At 36.2% G+C, this 24,822-nt stretch overlaps 1 protein-coding gene across 1 annotated transcript in view; it reads left to right on the forward strand.

The window, feature by feature from the left end:
• HPSE2 (heparanase 2 (inactive)) overlaps positions 1 to 24,822 on the forward strand; it is an 827,209-nt gene that overhangs the window by 526,020 nt on the left and 276,367 nt on the right. Inside the window, exon 5 of the mRNA XM_004457034.4 lies at positions 9,792 to 9,963. Within this exon, the coding sequence (XP_004457091.1) occupies positions 9,792 to 9,963 (172 nt within the window). The remainder of the gene's footprint in view (positions 1 to 9,791; positions 9,964 to 24,822) is intronic.

A 24,822-nucleotide genomic window follows, 5' to 3' on the forward strand; every position in this document is an offset into this window, starting at 1 on the left:
TTCTGTGTTCAGTTAAAAGCTACTATATTTAATTATTGAATTGGTATCATATATACATACCTATATCACATCTCTGCATTCACCCATTATTCCCTTATATTTTAGTTACATGAATCAGCCTTATGTCTTCTGAGTGATGTAATAAAATCAAACTTCTGACCTATAGAGATGATTCTGGCAAGGTGTGACCCGGCATTATTTACTCATTCATTCACACAATATTTGTTACGCTCCTATTCTGTGCTTGTGTGCATAAATGTATGGATGTATTTATGTATAGCCATTTATGCATTTGGTTTGTATACATTTATGTATAGCATGGTGAAAAGTAAACATAGGGTCAAACCACCTCTTTTGAACCCACTGCCAATGATTTATGAGGCTAGGTCATAGTCCAAAACTTTGAGAGAACTGTATTTTCAGAGGGTAGAGTTTTGATAGTTAGGAAAGGAGAGGAGGGAAAAAATGCAAAACCATTCTATTAGTCAGCCAAAGGGGTGCTGATGCAAAATACCAGAAATTGGTTGGTTTTTATAAAGGGTATTTATTTGGAGTAGGAGCTTTCAGATACCAGGCCATAAAGTGTAAGTTACTTCCCTCACCAAAGTCTATTTTCATGTATTGGAGCAAGATGGCTGCCGACATCTGTGAGGGTTCGGGCTTCCTGGGTTCCTCCCTTCCTGTGGCTTGCTTCTCTTTCCTCTATGTGCTTACTTTCTGGAGCTCCAGCTTAAGGCTTCAACATCAAGCTCCAGCTTCAAAACTCCAACATCAAAACACCTCAATTCTCTGAGTCCCCACCTACCAAAGGGTGGGGACTCAATGCCCTACTGGCACAAGAAGTATACATAATTACTTAATCAAGTAAACCTATGAATCTAATATAAGCTCATATGCCCAGAGGAAAAGACCAGTTTACAAACATAACCCAATATTTCTTTTTGGAATTCATCAATAATATCAAACTACTACATCATATAGCTTCTTTACTTGATCACCTTTTTCCTTTCCCTCTCCCAGTCTGTTTCTCGCCTTCTTCAAATTAATTCTCTCAATCCGTTTTCCGCATACTCCCATTCACATACGTGCTCTCATGCCATTTCCTCATTCTGCATTTAGTCTGTATGTACTGAGCATCTGCTGTGCAGAATATTGTGCACAGGGCTGGGATATCCTTCAATTCCTTTTCAGCACAGACTTCATGGCCTGCTAGTGAGTACCGTGACAGAAAGTCAATATACAGAACAAAAGAATTCCTAGTCTCCAGGAGCTAATTATTGAAAGGTAAAGTAAGTGTTTAGTTCAAAACTATTGAACTAAACTATCATATAGTAGAACTAGTGGGAGCTCTTACAGTTTGAAAGGCATAAAGAATGAATCAAGGAAGTTGTTTACCTGACAAATAATGTAGGGAAAAAAATTAATTGGTGCTATATAAAGTGCTTAATAATTATTTATTTTGTTCCTAAAAGTAACAACTGAGCTGCAGTGGTGACTCAAATCAGTAAGAACAACAAAACAAATTATAATCTCGGTCATACCCATGATTCATCCAGCCTCCACATACATAGCAGCTATCCTGCAAATGCTTTCTTCAATATCTAACTGTGGCATGATACAGAATTTTAGTGAAAGAACTTGGTTTTCAACTATGAAAATGAACTTTAATAAAACTTGATATAATTCAGACATCACTGACTTCCCTTAATAACCAAAGGATAATTAATTTAAGTGCTTACAAATATAAGCTATAAATTTACCAACGTTTTTCTTGCACCAATTTATTTTTTTATACTTATCATCATCTTCTACTCTATTCAAAAATACCCTCCTTCTTTGTTCAAAACTAGATACTTTGAAAGAGAACACATATAACTGATGTGGCTCAATAGAACTCTTGCCTGCGTTTTTTTTTTTTTTTTAATATTTGAAAATGCTTCCAGAAACCTATAAAAGAAAAGACTAAATCTGTTCTTCTGACATTGACACACCAGTGAGTTCTCCATCTATATATGTTTGACAAAGGACAGAAAACTTGATTTGGGCATATTTTGGCTTAGGATAGTGGACATGCTCTAGCAGTGACTGTTCACAGGATGTGAGGCAGATTCCATGTCTCATTTAAAAGATTTTTGAGTCACAGTAGAAAACTACTTCTTGAAACAGTGAACATCATTTACAGCATTGTTTCATTTCATGTTAAGGACAACATTGTTTCATTTCATGTTAAAATAATATTGTTGGACAAATGATCAATGTAGATATTTCTCCAAAGAAGATGTACATATGGTCAATCAGCATGTGAAAAGATGATCAGCATCATTAATCATTAGGGACATGCAAATGAAAACCACATCACACTCATTAGGATGACTATAATAAAAAAAATACAGGTGATAACTAGTATTCTCAGGGATGTGAAGAAATTGGAACCCGTACATTTTGCTGGTGTAATGTAAAATGGTGCAGACACTTTGGAATACAGTCTGGCAGTAAGTGAAAGGTTAAACATGGAGTTATCATATGAGACCGCAATTCTACTCCTAAGTATATTCCCGAGAGAAATGAAAACATATGTCCCCTCAAAAACTTGTACATGAAATATGCATAGCAGCTTTATTTGTACTAGCCAAAAAGTGGAAAGAACCAAGTGTCCATCATCTGAAGATGAATAAATAAAACATGGTATATGCATAAAATGGAATGTAATTTGCCAATGTAAGTGAATGAAGTATTGATACATGCTACAATGTGGATGAACCTTGAAAACATTATGCTAAGAGCAAGAAGCCAGAAGACTGTACTGTATTATTCTATATACATGAAAAGTCCAGAATGGGCAAATTTATAAAGATAGATTTTTATAAATCCCCAGGCCTGGGAACCTGAGGGCAATGAGGACTGATGAAGTATGGGGTTTCTTTTTGAGATAACGATAATGTTCTAAAATTGACTGGGATGATAATCACTCAACTCTGAATATACTAAAAACCACTGAACTGTCCACATTTTTAAAAAATTTTTTTTCAACTCAACAGTTTATTCTAGTGTTATGTTTATTTTCAAAACAATATAAGTATACTGATCTATCTTGATTCTTTTTAGACATGCTCTATCCATTGATTTCCAATTATGATGAATTAGTCTATTATTCTCCTTTCCTTAATCCCATTCAATTCTTACAATTTAGTTATATTACAGTTCTTTTTTCTTTTCTTTTCTTTTTTTAAAAAGATACTTAAATTACATAAATGCTACATAAAAAATGTAGGGGATTCCCATATGCCCCACTCTCTATCCTTCATACTTTCCCACAAGGACAACATCCTTCATTAGTGTGGTGCATGCATCACAATTGATGAGCACAATTGGAGCATTGCCACTAAGCATGGATTAAAATTTACATTGTAGTTAACACTCTCTCCCACCCAATTCTGTAGGTTATGGCAAGATATATAATGGCCTGTATCTGTCGTTGCAATGTCATTCAGGACAATTTCCAAGTTCAAAAAATGCCCCTGTGTTCTACCTGTTTTTCCCTCTCCTTGCCCTCAGAACCTCCAGTGGCCACTGCCTCCATATCAATGATACAATTTCTTCCATTGCTAAAGTCACAATAAGTCTATAGTAGAATACCAGTAAGTCTACTTTAGTCCATAGTTCATTCCCCAATCCTGAGGATTCTTGGATGGTGATGTCCACTCTGCCTCTGTTTGGGCTGTGATCCCTTAGGGCTGATGAATGGGACTCTCTTGCTTGCAACTGTCCACTTTAAATGGTGAATAGTATGGTGTGTGAATTGTATCTCAATAAAGCTGTTACGAATAAAAAGAACATTAAGTGTTTATCTTTTTTTATTTTAAAGGACATAACAATGCATATTCCCTGCCTAGTGGTTGGTGACAAATGACTTAGAGTTCCTTTCTTAGAGGTTTATATTTGTAATTTTCAACATTATTATTGCCCTATATTTGCAACTTATTTCATTAAACAGCACTTGCAAATAAAACTATTTTATTTGGTTCTCAAAATGCTATGTAAAGTGCTTAATAAGGTAAATATTATGAATCCCCTATTATACACATGAGAAAATATATTCAGAGAGGTTAAGTGAATTACTAAAGGCAGCAGTAAGAGTTGAATCTATGAGAGGAACTTGGGATTTATAACAAAACTAATATACTTTTTCTACGACCTTATGGTTTTTTAGTGGTATTAAGACTCCTTGTCTTTCTTCACATCATTTAGCTTTCATTCAACAAATATTTATTGACTGCCCAGTATGTGCACAGATAGTGTACTAATATAAGATATATAACAATAAATGATATCCCTGCATATGTCATAGTAGGGTAGATAAATAAAAAATAGGACTTGATGACAGTTTATACTATCTTCTCTGTTACACCATTTTTGCCCTTTAGACTTTCAAATGGAAATGTTCAACTTGACCCTTGCTTTTCTGAATATAAGTTAATGTACGCAGCAGGATAGTTATCAGAGCTTGCTATCATTTTGTACAATTTCGAGATCATTTTTATGTCTACCACTTCTTTCTCTTTTTTATTTAAGAAGCTGTAGGTTTACTGAAAAATTATGCAAAAAATACAGAGCTCTCATATACTCCCCCCATTATTAATACCTTGTGTTAGTTTGGTACATATGTTATTATAATTGTGCTATTAATTATAGTCCATCATTTACATTAGGGTTCCTTATATGTGTTGTACAGTGCTGTGGTGTTTTTGTGTTTTTTTTTAACATTTTTTTAGTAACATATATACAATCTAAAATTTCCCCTTTTAATTACATTCAAATCTATAGTTGTGTTGTTTATTACATTCACAATGTTGTGCTACCATCACTACTATTCATGACGCCAAACAGAAACTCTGTACAATTTAAACATTTAACTCCCCACTTCCTACCCCCAGCCTGGCCCTGATATCCTATAATCTAGTTTCTGACTCTATAAATTTGCTTATTCTAATTATTTCATATCAGTGAGATCATACAATTTTTGTCCTTTTCTGTCTGGCTTATTTCACTCAACATGCCATCTTCCAGGGTCATCCATATCGTTGCATATCTCAGCACATCATTCCTTTTAACGCTTGAAAAATATTCCATGCATGTATGCCATATTTGTTTATCTATTCATCTTCCATCCTTTGGCAATTGTGAATAATGCTGCTATGACCTACTATCCCTACATCTTATGGCAAATTTGTTTAACTTTTTAAGAAACTGCCAAACTTTTTCAAAGCAGCTGCACCATTTTACATTTTCACTAGCAATGTGTGAAGGTTCCAATTTCTCCACATCCTTGGCTGTTGCCGCCTTTCTCCACCCCTCCTCCCCTTCCAGCTCCCGCCGTCCTTCCCGCCAGTCCCGCCCATATTGCCAAACCACAATCTGCCCTCTTCCCCAGTAACTGCTTACCTCAGGTCTATCCATCAGCTTCAGCCTATCCACAGCCGCCCCTTAGCCAACCCTCCCTTCATCACGCCCCTCCCTCTACCCAACCCTATATAGCTAAGTGTACTTCCGTAATAAAGCAGACCTGTTCTTGTGCTCAAGCGGTCTCCGTGGTTTTTCCCCAACCGCGTGTCCCCCACGCCTGGAGAACCGGTGCCCCTTCTCGGGGCACCCCCCGCCGGCTGATCGGCAGGAGCAAGCCCCCCTGACTCTTGGGCCTGAGCGAGGACGAGACCCTCACGCTCAGCTACACTTGGCAGCACTTGTTATTGTCTATTTTTTGGATTTTAACAATTCTAGTGGTTTGAATAGTATCTTAATATAGCTTTAATTTGCATTTCCTTAATGTTGAATGATGTTGCGTTATTAGCTATTCATCCATCGTCTTTAATGGAAATGTCTGTTCAAATCTTTTGTACTTTTAGGTGGGATGTTTATCTTCTTATTATTGCGTTGTAAGAATTTTTCATATATTCTGGATATAAGTTCTTTATCAAATATATGATTTGAAGATACTTTCTACAAGTTTATAGTTTATTCAGTCCTCTCCTTAATGTCATCTTTTAAGCTCAAAAGTTGTGAATTTTTATAAAGTTCAGTTTATCAATTTTTTTCTTTCATGGATCATGCTTTCATGTCATATATATCCCTAGCCCAAGATCACAGAGATTTTTCTTCTGAAAGTTTTAGAGTTTTAGCTCTTACATTTTGGCTTATGATACATTTTGAGTTAATTTTTGTGTATGGTGTGAGGTAAGGGTCTAAATTCATGTTTGGCATGTGGATATCCAATTGTTCCAGCACTATTTGTTGAAGACTATCATTTTCGCCATTGAATTCTCTTGGTACTTTTGTTGAAAATCAGTTGACCATAATTGAATTTATTTCTCAATTCTGTTTCATGTAGCTAGCTATATGTCTTTTATTATGCTAGTACCACATTATCTTGATTACAGTAACTTTATGAGTTTTAAAATTTGGCAGTATAAGCCCTCTAACTTTGATCTTTTCTGAAATAATTTTGGCTATCCTGAGTGTTTTACATTTCCATGTACATTTTGGGATCATCCAGTTAATTTCTGCAATATGGCCTGCTAGGAATTTAATAGATTTTAAAAGCATTGAATCTATAAATCAATTTGGGAAGAATTGACATCTTAACAATACCAAGCCTTTCTATCCACAAGTATAGATTATCTCCCCATTTATTTAGATCTTTAATTCCTCTCATCAATGTTTTGTAGCTTTTAGTGTATGTCTTACACTTCTTTTATTAAATTTATTTTTAAGTATTTTAATGCAATTGTGAATGGAATATTTTCTTAATTTCATTTTTACATTGTGTGTTGTTAGTAGTTAGAAATACAATTCATTTTGTATATTGATCTTGTGTCCTCCAATCTTCCTGAACTTGTTTTTTAGATCTAGTAGGTTTGTGTTTGTGTGTATTCCTTAGAGTTTCCTATGTAGAGGATCATATCATCTGATATAAAAACAGTTTTACATCTTTGTTTCCAATTTGGATGTTTTTTTATTTTTTGACATTGCCTGACTGCACTGGCTGGACCAACCAGTACAAATGTTGAATTTAAGTCATGAGAGCAAAAGTCTTTGTTTTGTTCCCAATCTTAAGAGAAAAGCATTCAGTCTGTCACCAGTAAGTATGTTAGCTGTTGGTTTATCTGAAATGTATTTTTATCAGCTTGAGAATGTTCTCTCCTATTTATAAAGGAGAGTAATTAGATTTTGTGAAAGGCCTTTACTACCTATATTGAGATGATAATGTAATTTTAGTTTTTTATTCTATTAATTTGGTATTTTACATCAGATGATTTTTGATGTTAAATCAACCTTGGATTTCTGTCACAAATCCCACTTAGTTATGATATATAATTCTTGTAATATGTTGCTGAATTTGGTTTGTAAATATTTTTTGGAGATGTTCACATCTATATTTATGAGGGATATTAGTGTGTAGTTTTCTTTTCTCTTCTTTTCTTTTTTTTATTTCTTTTCCCTTCCCCTCTCCCGCCCACCCCCCCCAGTTGTCTGCTCTCTGTATCCATTAGGTGTGTTTTCTTCTGTGACTGCTTCTACCCTTATCAGCGACACCAGGAATCTGTGTTTCTATTCGTTGTCTCATCTTGCTGCATCAGCTCTCCGTGTGTGCGGCGCCATTCTTGGGCAGGCTGCACTTTCTTTCGCGCTGGGCATCTCACCTTACGGGGCGCACTCTTTGTGCATGGGGCTACCCTATGCGGGGGACACCCTTGAATGTTAGGGCACTCATTGAGCACATCAGCACTGCACATGGGTCAGCTCCACAAGGGTCAAGGAGGCCCAGGGTTTGAACTGCGGACCTCTCATGTGGTAGGTGGACACCCTATCCATTGGGCTGAGTTTGCTTCCCTAATTTTCTTTTCTTGTGATATTTTTGTCTGTCTTTGGTATAATGGGAATGCTGGCCTCATAAATAAGTTGGAATGTATCACCTTCTCCATTTTCTGGAAGACTTTGTGAAGGATTGCTATTATTTATTCTTTCAATATTTTATAGAATTCACCAATGAGTCCATCTGGGTCTGGTCTTTCTATGTGGGAAGATTTTAATTATTAATTCAATGTCTTTTTGTTGTTGTTGTTGTTGTTGTTATACTCCTATTAAGATTTTCTATTTCTGTTGGAGACAGCTTTGGTAATTTGTGTCTTTCTAGGAAATTGTCCAGTTCATCTAACTGTTTAAATTATTGGCATAAAATTGTCCTTTTAATCACTGTGAGGTTATTAGTGGTGTTCCCGTTTTCATTCCTGATTTTGATAATCTGTGACTTCACCCATTCTTCTTGATTAGGCTAGATGAAGGAATGTCAATGTTTTTTATCTTTTTAAAGATTCAAATTTTGCCTTTATTGATTTTCTCTGTTTTTCTATTTTTGTGTTTTTAATTTCATTGATTTCCACTTTAATCTCTATTATTTCCTTTCTTCTGCTTGCCTTGGGTTTAACTTTTTTTTTCCTTTTTCTTCTTTCTCCTTTCTTAGAGTGGAAGGTTAAGGTTGTTGATTTGACATTTTTCTTTTTTTCTAATACTGGAGTTTAAAGCTATACATTTCCCCCTAAGCATTGCCTTAAGCTGCATCCCATACATTTTTATATTTTGTATTTTTTGTTTTCATTCCATTTAAAATATATTCTAATTTCCTTTGTGATTTCAGCTTTGACCCATGGGATATTTGTTTAATTTCTAAATATTTGTGGATTTCCCAAATTTCTTTCTGTTGTTGAATTGTTTAATTCTGTATTTTTGGGTTCTGTTGTTAGGTACCTATATATTTATAATTATTATAACATTCTAATTAGTTGACCCTTTTATCATTGTAAAGTGTTATTCTTTATCTCTAGTACCATTTTGGCCTTAAAGTCTCTTTATATTTTCTTTTGGTATAGCCACTCCACCTTTTTTGTGGTTACTGCTTGCATGTTATATTGTTTACTTTCTTTTACTTTCAATATGTTTGTATCTTTGAATCTAAAGTTTGTCGCAAGTTAGAGCCTGTGTTTTATACAGTCTGACAATTTCTATCTTCAACTGGAGTGTTTAATCCACTGACATACAATGTAATTTTTGCTATGGTAGAATTTATGTCTACCACTTTGCTATTTGTTTTCTATTTTCTTCATGTTTTTTAGTTCCTTTGTTTTTCCTATTTTCTGAAATTTTGTGAAAAAGAGATATTGACTCTTGTGCCATTTTAATTCCCTTGTTGTTTATTTTATGTTTTGTATGCTTTATTTTTTTTAAGTAGTTTCCCTAGGGATTACAGTAGGCATCTCAACTTATCTCAACTACTTCAGAGGAAATTAACTCAGTTAAGTATAGAAACCTACTCCATTGTAGCTCCATTATGCCCTCTTCTGTAGTACCTTTATCGTAAATATTACATCTTTATATGTTATAAGCTCAACAATATAATTTTATAGTTCTGTTTTATTGCAACTGACTTTTAAATTAGTTAAGAGAAGAAAAGTCATGAATAAAGTCATGAAATAAAGCTTTCTCTTCTTACCATTCATTATGAATTATTACTGCAAATCAGCAATTAATTTGAAAATGAATGGAACAGCAAGATTACCTTGCTAACTTGAGTTTTTTGTTGTTGTTGGGGTAGTTTCTAAAATTAAGCTAGCTTTCACTCTCTTTTTGGTTATTTCATTCACCTTGTTAAGAGAAAGGCAGAAAGATCTGTGAATAGGAAATGTTTCGCAGAGTCTCACCCTTCTTAGCTCTGACTTCCATATCTGCTTTTAATCTAGAACCAAATAACTATCGGAGCATGCATGGCCGAGCAGTAAATGGCAGCCAGTTGGGAAAGGATTACATCCAGCTGAAGAGCCTGTTGCAGCCCATCCGGATTTACTCCAGAGCCAGCTTGTATGGCCCTAATATTGGGCGGCCCAGGAAGAATGTCATCACTCTCCTTGATGGGTAGGTCAGCTTATTTAGCTGTTCTCATGACCCTGTTATTAAATGTAATTGATAGATGCATTTGTATTTTTCTTCTCTAAAGGAAGGATTTTTTCCAGAGTGACTCTCCCACCCTAAATCAGGGATTCTCACATTACAAAGTAGACTTCTTTTCTCTCCAGACTTTCTACAGTCTGTGGAGGGTGGTGGGGTAAGGGAAGGGATATCAGAATCTCCAAGATATCACAGTCTCCAAGATGGGTTGGAAGGAACATGTTGTTTCAAAAACCACATTTAATATTATAGCATTTTATAGCATAATTTTGTATTTTAGAAAAGAAAAAAAAAATACCCACACTATTCTTATGACCACTTAGAGGAAGTACAGCTAGACAAAATCTTGACCAGTGGAACCTGGTTAAAAAGTTGGAAACACCATATATACTTATAGATTGAAGCACACAGCTTGACCAATAGATTTAATAGCAGATATTCTGAATAATTGCTATGACTTGATTTATTTAATTTTGACTGACTCTGACGAACACATTGTAAGCATCAATTATGAGTCTGGCTCTATGTTAAATGCTGTCTGCCTCAGTCCTGCTAGTGCCAGACTCAAATTGGAAAGGTGAGACATCCACGCATCCATCCGGTTATGCAAGGTTAGAGGGAATGTTTTGCCATGAGTGTATTGCCAGTAAAAAGGTAGAATTATGGCCAGAGGGAGCCAAGTTGGTGCCAGGAAGAGTGAAGAAGTATGTTGCATCAAAGGGCCAAAGTTGAGAAGGATGGAAACAATGAGGATAAGAGATTCAGGAGTTCATTTGGAACTCAGGGTATGCACCCAGGTACCTTTTTATATGATAGCTTGTCATACTTTGGGATGGGTATGGTTATTCCTTCTCATACAAAGATGAGTAAGACATTTTCCAGTGAAGTTAATAGACCAGGCGAGGTTAGCTAAATGCCACATAAGTATAGGTAGATACATGAGGAGAGAGAAACCTTAGTCTCCTGGATGACCCTTGTGGCCTGACGGCCCTAGGTAGTCTCTCCTCCCTTTTCTGGTGGCTTAGAATTGATCTAAGCTAATAAACAGAGCAAACATTACTGAAGCTTTGGGAAGGTAGATGGGTAGCTATTTAACAACCTGAAATCTAATTTGGGGCATCCTACTCTATTTACAAAAAATCCCTGAACCCTTATTTCAGCTCCTATCCTTTCCTCCTCCCCCTTTTTCCTCCCCTTTCTCTCAGGAACAAAAATGGAGTTCTTCAATTTTTTCTTGCAGAACAATTTCACTATCTCAGCTCCTAACCTCAAATATAGCTCTGAGCTTCTCTTTGTATGTTCAAAGACTCACTGAAACGTTGATACATTTGCAGTGTGCATGTGTGGCAGGGGATGATAGGGATTATTATGGATATATTGGGATCATTTTACCTGTTATAATTAGGCAGTAAGGATCTTGTATGTAGAACTTCACTCACAGGTCACAGATACATAATCAAGCAAAGGTAATAACTCTGTCACCTAAGTTGATGAAGCTATTCTTTTGGCTTCTCAAGTAATCTTAAAAGTAAGATAATACCAAGGTGAGGTACATCATACTATGAACGATTATAAGGGCTGAGGGACTGACTGAGTTAGGGAGGTCATGGAAGTGTTCCTAGAGGATTGATGCTTAAGAGGAAGAAACATTTAAGGTGTGATCTAAAGAATGAGTATGAATTAACTAGGCAGAGAGAAACAAATGGTATTGTGTACCTGTCAGGAAGAGAAACACATGCAGAGACCCTGAGTTGAAAAAAAAAGGCCAGATTGGCTAGAGAAATTTGTAGTTAGAGAGAAAAGTATGAATCAGATTATATGGGGACTTAGTATGCTGAAGGATTTAGAATTTCTTCTTAGTGATGTGGGGTAAGATACTGAATGTTTTTAAGCTTGGGAGGTAAATAATTTGATTTACCATATAAAAATATGTTCTGTATACACTGTGGAAATGGATTGGCAAGAAAGGAGAGAAATAAGTGAGAAGACTACCACAGTAGTGTACAGAAAGAATGGTGTGACCTGGTCTACAGTGGTGGCAGCAGAATATATTGTTGGCAATAGAACTCATAGAACTTAACAACATATCAGATGAGAGTATGGTGATGTGACATAGGGATGTGTAAGTAGCTGGGTGGATGGTGCTTCCCCCAATGGAAAGATGTGGGAGTAACTGACTCTGGAAAGAAAACCGTGACTTTAATTGTCATACTGTGTTTATTAGGCTTGGATCTCAGTGGAGGTATCAACGTTTCCATTGCTTACAAGTTAAGGGATAAAGGTCTGTGTTAGAAATATTAATTTGGGGAATCATTATCATGTGAATGGGATTTAAGGCTGTGGGGAATGGATGGGATTAGTTAAAGAGAATGTAGAAAGAGAAGAGACAGAGGTCTAGGAGAGAGCGCTGAGGAATTCCAACATTTAGAGATATGAGAAAGGAGGAATGGCCTCAGAGGTAGGAGGACAGGTGTCATATGAATCAAGAAAAGAGTTTTAAATAGGGACTTGATCCTGGGAGGTCAGGACATCAAGTAACAGGAGGACAGAAAAGTGCCACTGGATTTGCTTTTTGGTTACCTTGAGTAAAACAATTTAGTGGAGAAGTAAGGACAGAAAACAGATTGCAATTGTTTGAAGATTGAATGAAGGGTGAGAAATTGGAAACAATAATAAGAGCAACAACTCCTAGATAATTTTTACTGTGAAAAAAACAGAAAAATGAAGAAAAGTATGGGATCAAAAAAGATGATGCTATTTTTTCCCCTTTAATGTGAGTGATAGTAGAACATGCTTGTATGTTGATGAGACTTATTTAAGAAAGGAAGAAGTAGGTGATACAAGAGAAGGAGAATATAGCAGAAGAAGACGTCCTTTAAAGTTAGAAGAGATAGAATCCAGAGGGACTGGCCTTCATCATAAGGAGGGGCAATTCCTCCAGAGTAATTTTTTACATTAAAAAAAATGTAAGAAAAATTTTTTCTACGTAAGAAATTTTAAAGGCCATATTTAGAAGAAGCCTCTATCCAGTATGTAAGGTATGTTTAGGACATCACAACTTGTGTACATGGTGTAAATGTGTGCACAGAGATGCTGGTTTGCCATGAATGAATCAAGAAACTTTGACACTGTAAGTAACACATGCAAGAAATGAGCTGTGACTGGGATGTAGTGGTGGCAGGTGGTGGGGTCCACTTCCTCATATATCCAAACACTAAAGTAGGACTCCAGAGACCAGAGGAACACATTTAGGGGAAGGAAAAAATATTGATAAGCATTTTTTCTCTTATGTGCCAGAAAAATGTATATGTATACCAAATATACAGTGAAATATAACTGGAAATACATAAACATCCCCAGCAGCTTGAACTAACAATAACAAAAATGTCAGTACTCTAAATCACCAGCTCTGTAGTCTTTTCCAATCCTCCTGGTAAACATACAGATGTAATTTTACATAGTTGTGACCATTGTATATGCATCATTTTGAATTCTGCATTTTTTACTCATTGTTTCATACACCCTTTCCTTATTTCTACATAGTTCTCATATTTGTCATTCTTAACAGCAATGAAATATTCCATTGCATTAATGCGCTAAAGTCTGCCTAAACATTCCCTCACTGTTGGGCATTTGGCCTGGTTCCAATTTTTGCCTGTAATATATAGCACAGCTATAAACATCTTTATACAAACGGGTTTTCTATTTCTCTTGAATTATATCCCTGGGCTATATTCCAAAATGTGGGACTGCTAGGTCAAAGTGTATGATAATTTTTATGGCTTGTATATTTGATGCCAAATGTATTTTCAGAACAATTATCAGGTTGCAAGGCAGCAATGTATTTGTGTTTTTCCCCAATACCCCACAGCAATGAGTATTGTCATTTTTATTTATTTATTCTGTTTTAATTAATGAAAGATTAGGCCCTATGGTTGTTTAAATTTGAATTCTGTTAATTACAAGAATTGCTGAACATTTTCCAAACCCGTATGTTGTCTGTTTCCTTGCTGTTCCAATCTTGGTTAAGGATATAATAACCATTTTGCCTGAGGCCCAAACCAGGAGGTAATTTTAGATTCTTTCCTCTTTTTGTTCACATACTCAGTTAAGTATTGCTATAGCTATTAAAAACTTCTAAGTATCAATTCATATCCGAAATTCCTTTCATTTTAATTTTAAACCTTATCATTTTTCCTTCTAACTGAATTCTCTATATCTAATCTCAGGCTCCAATAATTTTTTCATATAATAGTGTTGTTATTATTATTTTTTAATGCAACATCTTGACAAGTCACTCATGCTTGAAATCCAAATCCTTTCAGGTACCTGTAGAGTCTGGCCTATATTGTCTAGTGTCTGCCTAACTTTACAGCTTCCTAGCAGCTCGTCCCCCTTGTTGACCCACTGCCAGCTACCTCAGTGTCCTTGTAAATTTCGGAAGGCACCATGCTTTTTTTTTTTAACCTTTGTACCTTTTTCTTTTGTGCCATTTTTATTTTGATTATTTCTCCCTCCCTTTGCTTTTCCTCCTTCATTATATCTTCACAGACATTTTCAGGCAGGATTTCTTGTGGCCTTCTCTGTTCTCACAAGGCATTGTAATTCTTTGCTCTAGCACTTTATTTTCTGCTTTAGCACTTCAGAAGTGATGACAGCTTCTTTGTTTACATATCTACCTCCTCTGATAGACTGTGAATGAGAACTAGACCCAATATTTAATTTGTTCATTCTGTCTCCTCAGAAGCTAGAATATGCCAGGAATATTATAGGTTTCTTGTTGAAAGAACAGTGTCAGTCTTATTCAACAGCTGACAATGAATTCTGACATGGAAACAGTATGCATAATTGCGATTGAGATGCACTGTAAATCATTATATAAATAGTAATTTATATCAGTTATACTGATTAGTATTAGTTGTATAGAACCAAACCAATTTTTTAAGATTTTTTTTTCTTTTTACTTAGTCAATTACTGAACTGTCTTCCCAGCTAGAATATGAACTCCACCAGGATAGAGATATTATCTTCATTTTTTTTATCCTCAGAGACTAGTGTATTGCTCAAAATATGGGAGGTACTTAATAAAATGCTTGTTTTATTATGTTTCATGTCCTCATTCAGGAACTGGCTATTCCTATCCATTGATTTTTATATAAAGGCATAAAAAATTGCTCTTTAGAGTTATATCCATTTTCTCCCTTTTTCTTCTGTAAACGTTTATGCATCATCTATGTAATGACAATTTCATTCCAATACACTGCTTTTCTCAAAAAATGTTTTTCTTGTTTCAGAGGTTTGTTTTTATTACAATCATTTTTGTCTACTTTCTTATTGATAGTCTTCCTTTTCTTCCCTTATACAATTGGGATAAAGTTACTATTTCATTTCATCAAGCCTTTTTATATGTTTTAATTTTCAATGTTAGGCTCTTTTAACTTATTTGGAATTTATTGCTGTATCTGCTATAGATTAAGTACCTAATCTATCTTTTGCTAGAGGCTTCTCTTACTATGATAGAAGCAGAACTGATGCATAAGCTTCAGGAAAAACATACTCATTGAGAGGATATTTACTAAGACTTTTTTTTATTATGGTAATGTAAAATGTATTTCCTATTGCTGCTGTTAACATGGGCATTGCTTTGTTTCTTAGGGCTTTCATAAGGAAGTATCACAAACTAGGTGACTTAAAAGAACAGAAATGTCTTCTCTCACAGTTTTGGAGGTGGAAGTCTGAAATAGAGGTGTCAGCAGGGCCATGTTCCCTATGAAACCTGTGTTAGAGAATCCTTCTTTGTCTTTTCTATCCTCTGGTATCTGGTGGCAATCCTTGACATTCTTGGTTTGTGGAAACATCACTGCAATCTCTGCCTCTATCTTTACATGGCTATCTTCTCTCTTGTGTCTGTCTGTCCTAAGGCTCTGTTTTAAGGCCTTTAAATCATATATGAGGAGTGCTAAATTCTCCTTTAGTAAATATTTATTAAACACATAATTGTTTTTGATCCTTTGCTAAGTGCTGCGTATACATTGATGAATAAAGCCAAAGTGATTTGTAACCTCGTGGATCTAAGCAAGGGAAACCCACAGTAAATATGAAAATAAATAAATAAATTATTACAAATTGTATGTAATTCTATGAAGGAAATTTCCGGATGTCTGTGGTTGGGGGATCTGTTTAGGCAAGGTGATCTGAGGAACAAATTATTTAAGGTAAGACCAAAAGAATAAAGAGGCCATTCGTTTCGTATGAAGGAAGGAGAGTTCAAGGTAGAGGAAACAGCCATTGTCAATGCCCTGAGTCAGAACAAGATGAAAGCATTGGAGCAATAGAAAGATGGGCAGTGTCGTGAGCAAAAGGAGAGTGGCAAGGAATGTGAATGCATAGAAGTGCAAGAATGAGATCATTACTGGATCACATATATCATCCCACAGAGGTTGTGCATTTTATTCTGTAAGCAGTAGAAAGCCATCAAAGGAATTTTATCAGGAGTGACATGTGCTCTAGCTACTGTGTGTGGAATAGATTTCAAGCACAAAAGTAGGAGATAAAAGAACTCAGTACGGAGGCTGTTTCTCTATTTGTGAGGAATGATGGTGGATTGGGCTAAGGTGAGGCAAAGGAAATGGAGGGAATGTGAAGTAGAAAGGACATATGTTGTTGGAATCTCAGGGTGTGTATGACAGTATAGGAGGAATTGAGGATGGCATTTTTCAAATGCCATTACCTATAGAAAAGGGAACTTTTCAAAAGAAAGCTACATGAAAATGAACACGGATTAATACTCATGAAATACCTGTGGAGCAGCAAAAGATGCTTTAAAATATGTTGGGCGTGCTTCAGTTTCAGTAAAGTGGTCTGAGTAAAACCTCCATTTCCTCCTGGGACCCCCCATCCTAACTCAAATTAAAAAGTAGTAAAGAACAAACATAGTTACAGCAAACACAAAAGGGGTGTGGGTATTAGCACACAAGAGATTTTGACATAGTTCCACAAGATAGAAATGGATGGAAGCTTCTTAACAAATTAAGCAGAGTAAAGAAAAGGCAGCCCAGGAAACATGGACTGTAGAAAGAGATAGCCAATCTGCCAAGCAGGCCAGCTCAAAGTCAGGATGAGAACTGAACCAAGCCAAGGGGTTTATATGAAAGTCTGTCTGAGGAGGGACTACACCCCAGCTCAACTCTCCCTTCCATCATTTCAATTCCCCTACCTTGCCCATACAGAGCACAAACAGGTCAGTCTATTATCCCCAAGCAAAACCAAACCTGAAGAGGACCTTTCACCAAAGAAACTGAAGAACCACTCTGGGGGTGAGCCAGTATTACTTGGGTGGGATTGCTTCTCAGATAAAGCACTGAGTTAAAGCACTGTGGTATCCCCTAGCCTAAAGTCTGTCTGTGTCTGACCCATCCTTTATCTCAAAGTGAAGGCTCTTGGTCAACAAGCCATACCCACACAGTGGAGATCCAAGTCAAAAAATCTAGATAGTCAACAGCAGAGAAAAATCTGTACTGCTACCTAGAAAAGGCTGTTTTTAAATATAGTTAGTAAAAGACATAAGAAGGTAACTAGCAACATGAAGGAGAAAAACCAAGATAAATAAACAATTGACTCAAGAAAAAATATATTCCAGTATCAGAAAATTAAAACAAAAAGCCTGTAATTAGTATACTTTTTTTCCTTTCCCACACCCCCCCCCCCCCGCAATTGTCTGCTCTCTGTGTCCATTTGCTATGGGTATTTCTGTGTCTGCTTCTATTCTTGTCAGCAGCACGGGAATCTGTGTCTCTTTTTGTTGCATCATCTTGCTGCATCAGCTCTCCATGTGTGCAGCGCCACTCCTGGGCAGGCTGGACTTTCTTTTGCACTGGACGGCTCTCCTTACGGGGTTCACTCCTTGCGCATGGGGCTCCCCTACACAGGGGACACCCCTGCGTGGCACAGCGCGTGGACCAGCTCTTCATGGGTCAAGGAGGTCCTGGGTTTGAACCGCATACCTCCCGTATGGTAGGCAGACACTCTATCCATTGGGCCAAGTCTGTTTCCTGAGTATACTTTTAAAGATACAATAAGATATTATACCTATAAAGTAAAAATAGGTTGCTATGGAAAAGTAGTCAAAGGAAAAATCTTTTTGGAAACTAAACATATAATTGCTGAAATTAAAAGTTAAGTTAGACCATTATTTCTTAGATGTGACACTAAAAGCATAAATGATAAAAGAAAATATTGATAAATTGGACTTCATCAAAATCCTGAACTTTTGTGCATCAAATGACATCATAAAGACAGTGAAAGCAGCGGACTTGGCCCAGTGGTTAGGGCATCCATCTACCACATGGGTTGTCCGCGGTTCAAACCCTGGGCCTCCTTGACCCTTGTGGAGCTGGCCCATGCGCAGTGCTGATGCGCACAAGGAGTGCCATGCCATGTAGGGGTGTCCCCCACGTAGGAGAGACCCACGCGCAAGGAGTGCGCCCCGAAAGGAGACTCACCCAGCATGAAAGAAAGTGCAGCCTGCCCAGGAATGGTGCCGCACACATGGAGAGCTGACACAACAAGATGACGCAACAAAAAGAAACACAGATTCCCATGCTGCTGACAACAACAGAAGCAGACAAAGAAGACACAGCGGATAGACACAGAGAACAGACAACCTGGCTGGGGGGGAAGGGGAGAGAAATAAATAAATCTTTAAAAAAAATAAAGAAAGTGAAAAGGCAACCTACAGAAAGAAGAAAATATTTGCAAATTATATATCTGATAAGGGACTTGTATTCAGATTATATAAAGAATTCTTATCGGGAAGCAGACTTGGCCCAGTGGATAGGGCATCCATCTACCACATGGGAGGTCCGCGGTTCAAACCCCGGGCCTCCTTGACCTGTGTGGAGCTGGCCCACACGCAGTGCTGATGCACACAAGGAGTGCCCTGCCATGCAGGGTGTCCCCTGCATAGGGGACCCCCATGTGAGGGAGTGCGCCCCACAAGGAAAGCCACCCAGTGTGAAAGAAAGTGTAGCCTGCCGAGGAATGGTGCCGCATACACAGAGAGTTGATGCAGCAGGATGACGCGACAAAAAGAAACACAGATTCCTGTGCAGCTGACAACAACAGAAGTGGACAAAAAGAACACGCAGCAAATAAATACAGAGAACAGACAACTGAGGTAGGGGGCAGGAGGGGAGAGAAATAAATAAAATAAATCTTAAAAAAAAAAAAGAACTCTTACAACTCAACAATAAGTGACCAATAACCCAATTTTAAAAAGAGACAAAAGATTTGAATAGACATTTCTCCAACGAAGATATACAAATGGTTAATAGCATATAAGATGCTCAACATCATTAGTCATTGGGGAATTGCAAATCAAAACCATAATGAGATATCACTTCATACCCACCAGATGGCTGTAATATAAAAGATGGACAGTTAACAAGTGTTGACACAGATGTGGAAAAATTGGAAATGTACATCCAATCAAAAATGTATACATGAATGTTCATAGCAGCATGATTCATAATGCACAAAAAGTGAAAACAACCCAAATTTTCAACAATAAATAAAATTCAGTATATCCATACAGTGGAATATTAGTCAGCAATAAAAATACAGGTTACAAGTCATGGTGTGAATGAACCTGGGAATCATTATGCTGAGTGAAAGAAACCAGTCATAGACCACCACATATTGAATGATTCCATTTACATGAACTGTCTAGAATAGTCATATCTATAGATGTGACTATATTGGGGGTGGGAAATGGAGGGAAATGATTTTATCAAATTAATAGGAAATGTATTGTTGGTATTTTCCATAGAGACTATAGAAGGAGACAAGTCTCTAAAATAAAACAGCTCATTGAGTGCTGAATTAAATGTTAAAAAGAGACTCATGCCTAGGCATGAGAACATAAAGTATCAGAACACCAAACAGATACTTCATCAGAAATATTGGTGCTAGAAAATAATGAATCAATGTCTTCAAAATTCTAAGGAAACTTACTTTTTGTAAAAATTATTTTTTATTGAAACATACATAAACAAGTATATAGTAAAAGTTGTAAACTTACAAAATAAGCATGCATAACATCATACAGGGGTCCTATATCTCACCCCTCCACCAGCACCTTGCATTGTTGTGATAACACTGGCTACAAACTGTGCAAGAGCTTCGTCAAAATATTACTACTAACTACAGTTCATATCTTACATTTGGTGTATTTTTCCCCAACCCACCCTATTTTTTTAAAAAACCAATCAATTTTATTGATACTTTTTGAAGCAGTTTGATATGGTTTATGAATTCCAAAAAATATTGGATTATGTTTGTAAATTGCTCTGTTCCCCTGGGCATATTAGAGTGTATTGGATTCAGAGGTTTTACTTTTACTTGATTAAATAATGTCTAAGACTTTGATTGGGCCACTTCATTAGGACATTGAGTCCCTGCCCACCAAGGGCAAAACTGCACCCCACAGAAGGGAGGTTGGAGTCTTCAGCTGGAGCCCCAGGAAGTAAGCACAGAGAGGAGCTTGGTCATGAGGAAAGAGAGAAGGCCCCAGGAAGATAAATGAGCCATTCATCTAATAGACAGCTGCTGACCTTGTGAAGTTAACAGAGCAGCTAAGCCAGGAAAGAGGCAAGCCCCGGGAAGAGAGGAACCCAGGGAGCCTGAACCCTTAATGACGTTGGCAGCCATCTTGCTCCAACACATGGCAGTAAACTTTGGGGTGGGAGGTAACCAGTTTTATGGCCTGGTAACTATAAGCTTCTACCCCAAATAAATACCCTTTATGAAACCAACCGATTTCTGGTATTTTGCATTAGCACCCCTTTGGCTGACTAATACATGTATTAATAAAGCATACAATTTATTCAAATTGTACAGTCAGTGGTATTTGGCATAATCACATAGTTGTGCATTCATCACTTCAATCATTATTAAAGCATTTCATTATTTCAATAATAATAATTTTTAAAAACCCAGGAAATTCCTCCCCTCTCAATCTTTTTTCCACTGCTGTATATAGCTGCTATTTCTGGTTATACTTGCTAATTATTTCTTTATTAAGCAGTTTTATTGCGATATATTCATATACTATATGATCTATCCAAAGTGTATAGTCAATGGTTATTTTTAGCTGTTAAAAAGACCTTTATTGTAAAATTGTAAAATAGAAAAAAAAGATGGAAAGAAATTACAAATTTTAAAAGAATGCAAGGCCAGATTAAATATAATCAATTATAAGAAATAGTATAGCAACAACCATTTATAAATGTAAATAATTCTAATATAATAGAAATTAATTATAGCATAATTCTAATTTTTATATCACATCTCTAACTATGGAACATAATATCTCAGAATGAAATAAATTGTTGGTTTAGTTATTTAATTTCCATTTAGGCCATAATTCTTTCTAGATAATCAAATTCCTATTTGGGAATTCTTCACATCTTATTGGAATGAATTACAGTAGGTAACAATATACCAACTCATAATTTTATGAGGCAGAAAAACTCAAAATCTTGTTCAACAGTAGTCATGATAAATCATTATTGATCCAGATGGATTATTTTAATTAACAAGTATGCATAAGAACGGGTTAAAGAAAAATGAAGTATCCAAAAATATATCTCTCCTCCAGTCCTCCTCAATTAAAACCAAGTGTTTATTTTGTGTGAAGAAACTTAAAGAATACTGATCACAGGAACAATTTGCTAGTTGCATTGAGCGATTATTGTTCATATACTATAATATTGTTATTTTACATTTATCTGGTCTATTACAGTTCTTTTTTGGTTGCTATTTTCACAGAATACCATTTTCCAACCTTTCACTTTTAATTTGGTTGTGACCTTATGTCCGAGGTGGGTCTTGTAGACAACGTATAGACAGCTCATATTTTTTTAGTTCATTCTATCAGTCTATGTCTTTTGATTGGGAAGTTCAATCCATTAAAATTCAGTGTTATTACTATTAAGGTATTACCTACTTTATCCATTTTACTTTTGGTTTTCTATTGTCATACCATTCTATTGTCTGTCTTCTTATCCTTTAGTTTACCCTTCCTAATAACTTTCATTTCAAAATGCTTCTCCAAATCTCTCATCCTTGTTTTTTCCTTTCAGACTGCAGCACCCCCTTTAGTATCTGGTCTTTTGGTAACATATTCTATCAGTCTTTGTTCCTCTGTGAAAACTTTGAACTCATCCTCATTTTTTGAAGTATAGCTTTGCCAGATACAAAATGCTTGGCTGGCAGTTTTTCTCTTTCATTACTTTGTCTTCTCATGTTTATACCTTTTTTAATCCCCTCCCCTTGAGTGTGGGTCAGACCCATGACTTGTATCTAATACATAGAATATGGAAAAAGTATTAAGACATCATCCCATTATTACATTTGGGGACTCCATCTGTCTTGTCAGCAAACCATCTCTCTGACTTTCTATTGCTGGCTTTAAAGAACTAAGCTACCATGAAGTAAGTGATCATGTTGTAGAAGGCTACTGTGGCAAGGAACTGTGGACCTTTCCAAAGAATCTGAAACCTTCAGTCTAGTATCTCCAAGGAAATGAATTCTTACAACAACCAAAGGGACCTTGGAAGCAGATCTATCCCCAGTTGATTTCCTACTGAGTCTATAGCCCTGGCCAATATCAGGATTGTAGCCTGAAGTAGAGAACTCAGCTAAGTGGCACCCAAACTTTTGACCTAAGGAAACTGTGAGATTATAAATGTGTATTGTTTTAAGCCACAAAGTTTGTGGTTATTTGTTATACAGGCATAGATAACTAATATACAGACGTTTCTTTTTTTCAATATATTTTTTATTTTTATTTTTTAATGTTATTTTGTACATTTAATAATTAAAAATATAAACAATTAAAAACTTAGAAAACAGTTGAATAAAAACATACATTTCTCAATTAAATGTACTGGATACATATAAACTTTTTTTTTAATCATACAATATGTTACACAATATATTTGGTTCACAGTAATGCAGTCATACAGTATTTGTCCATTTGTCTCTGGCTTGCTTCGTTCAACATAATGTCCTCCAGGTTCATCCATGTTGTCATGTGCTTTATGACTTCATTTCTTCTTACAGGTACATAATATTCCATTGTGTTACTAGACCACAGTTTGTTTATCCATTCATCTGTTGATGGACACCTGGGTTGTTTCCAACTTTTGGCAATTGTGAATAATGTTGCTATGGACATCAGTGTGTCTGTTCGTGTCACTGCTCTCAGTTCTTCTGGATATATACACAGTAACAGTATTGCAGGGTCACATGGCAAGTCTATATTCAACTTTTTTAGGAACTGCCAGTCTCCACAGTGGCTTTACCATTCTGCATTTCTACCAACAATGTATTCTCCAACACCTGTAGTTCTCTGTCTTTTTAATAGTGGCCATTCTGATAGGTGTGAAGTGATATCTCATTGTAGTTTTAATTTGCATTTCCCTAATCATTAGTGATGTTGAGCATTTCTTCATGTGTGTTTTTGCCATTTGTATTTCCTCTTTCAACAAATGTCTATGCAGGTCTTTTGCCCATTTTTCAATTGGGTCATTTGTTTCTTTATTGGTGAGTTGTAACATCTCTTTATATATCCTGGGTATTAAACCCTTATCAGATATGTGATTTCCAAATTTTTTCTCCCATTGAATTGGCTGCCTTTTCACAATTTGACAAAGTCCTGTGAGTTTCAAAAGTGTTAAAGAGGAGATCACATTAATCTATTTTTTTCTTTTGTGGCACATGCTTTGGGTGTAAGGTCCAAGAAACCACCACTACTACAAGGTCTTGAAGATATTTCCCTACATTTTCTTCTAGTAGTTTTATGATCCTAGCTTTTATATTTGGATCTTTGATCCATTTTGAGTTGCTTCTTATATAGGGAGTGAGATAGGGGTCCTCTTTCATTCTTTTGGTTATAGATTTCCAATTGTCCCAGCACCATTTGTTGAAAAGACTCTTTTGTCCTATTAACATGAACTCGGTAGGTTTGTCAAAAACCAGTTGATTTTATAGATGAGGGTTTATTTCTGGGTTCTCAATTCTATTCCACTGATCAATGGGTTTATCTTTTTGCCAGTACCTTGCTGTTTTGACCACTGTAGCTTTGTAATATGTTTTGAGGTCAGGCAGTGAAATTCCTCCAGTGGGAGGAATGCTTTTTGCTATTTGGGGGCACTTTCCCTTCCAAATGAATTTGGTAATTGCCTTTTCTAATTCTGTAAAGTAAACTATTGGGATTTTGATTGGTATTGCACTGAATCTATAAATCAGATTGGTAAGACTGACATCTTCACGATATTTATTCTTTCAGTCCATGAACACAGAATGCCTTTCCCTTTGTTTAGGTCTTCATTGATTTCTTTTAGCACTGTTTTGCAGTTTTCTGCATATAGGTCCTGTACTTCTTTGGTTAAATTAATACCTAGATATTTGAGTGTTTTTGTTGCTATTGTAAATGGAAATTTTCCCCTGATTTCCTCCTCAGATTGTTCAGTACTAGTGTACAAAAGCATTACTGATTTTTGTGTGTTGATCTTGTATCCTGCCACTTTGCTGAACTCATTTATTAGCTCAAGTAGCTTTGTCATGTATACTTCAGGAATTTTCTAAGTACGGAATCATGTCTTCCATGAACAGTGAGAGTTTTACTTCCTCTTTTCCTGTTTGGAGGCCTTTAATTTTTTTCTTGTCTAATTGCCCTAGGTAAAACTTCTAGTACAATATTGAATGACTGTGGTGACAGTGGGCATCCTTGTCTCTTTCCCAATCCTAGAGGGAAAGCTTTCA

This window comes from Dasypus novemcinctus, chromosome 6 (assembly GCF_030445035.2).
Source record: "Dasypus novemcinctus isolate mDasNov1 chromosome 6, mDasNov1.1.hap2, whole genome shotgun sequence".
NCBI classification, from domain to species: domain Eukaryota; kingdom Metazoa; phylum Chordata; class Mammalia; order Cingulata; family Dasypodidae; genus Dasypus; species Dasypus novemcinctus.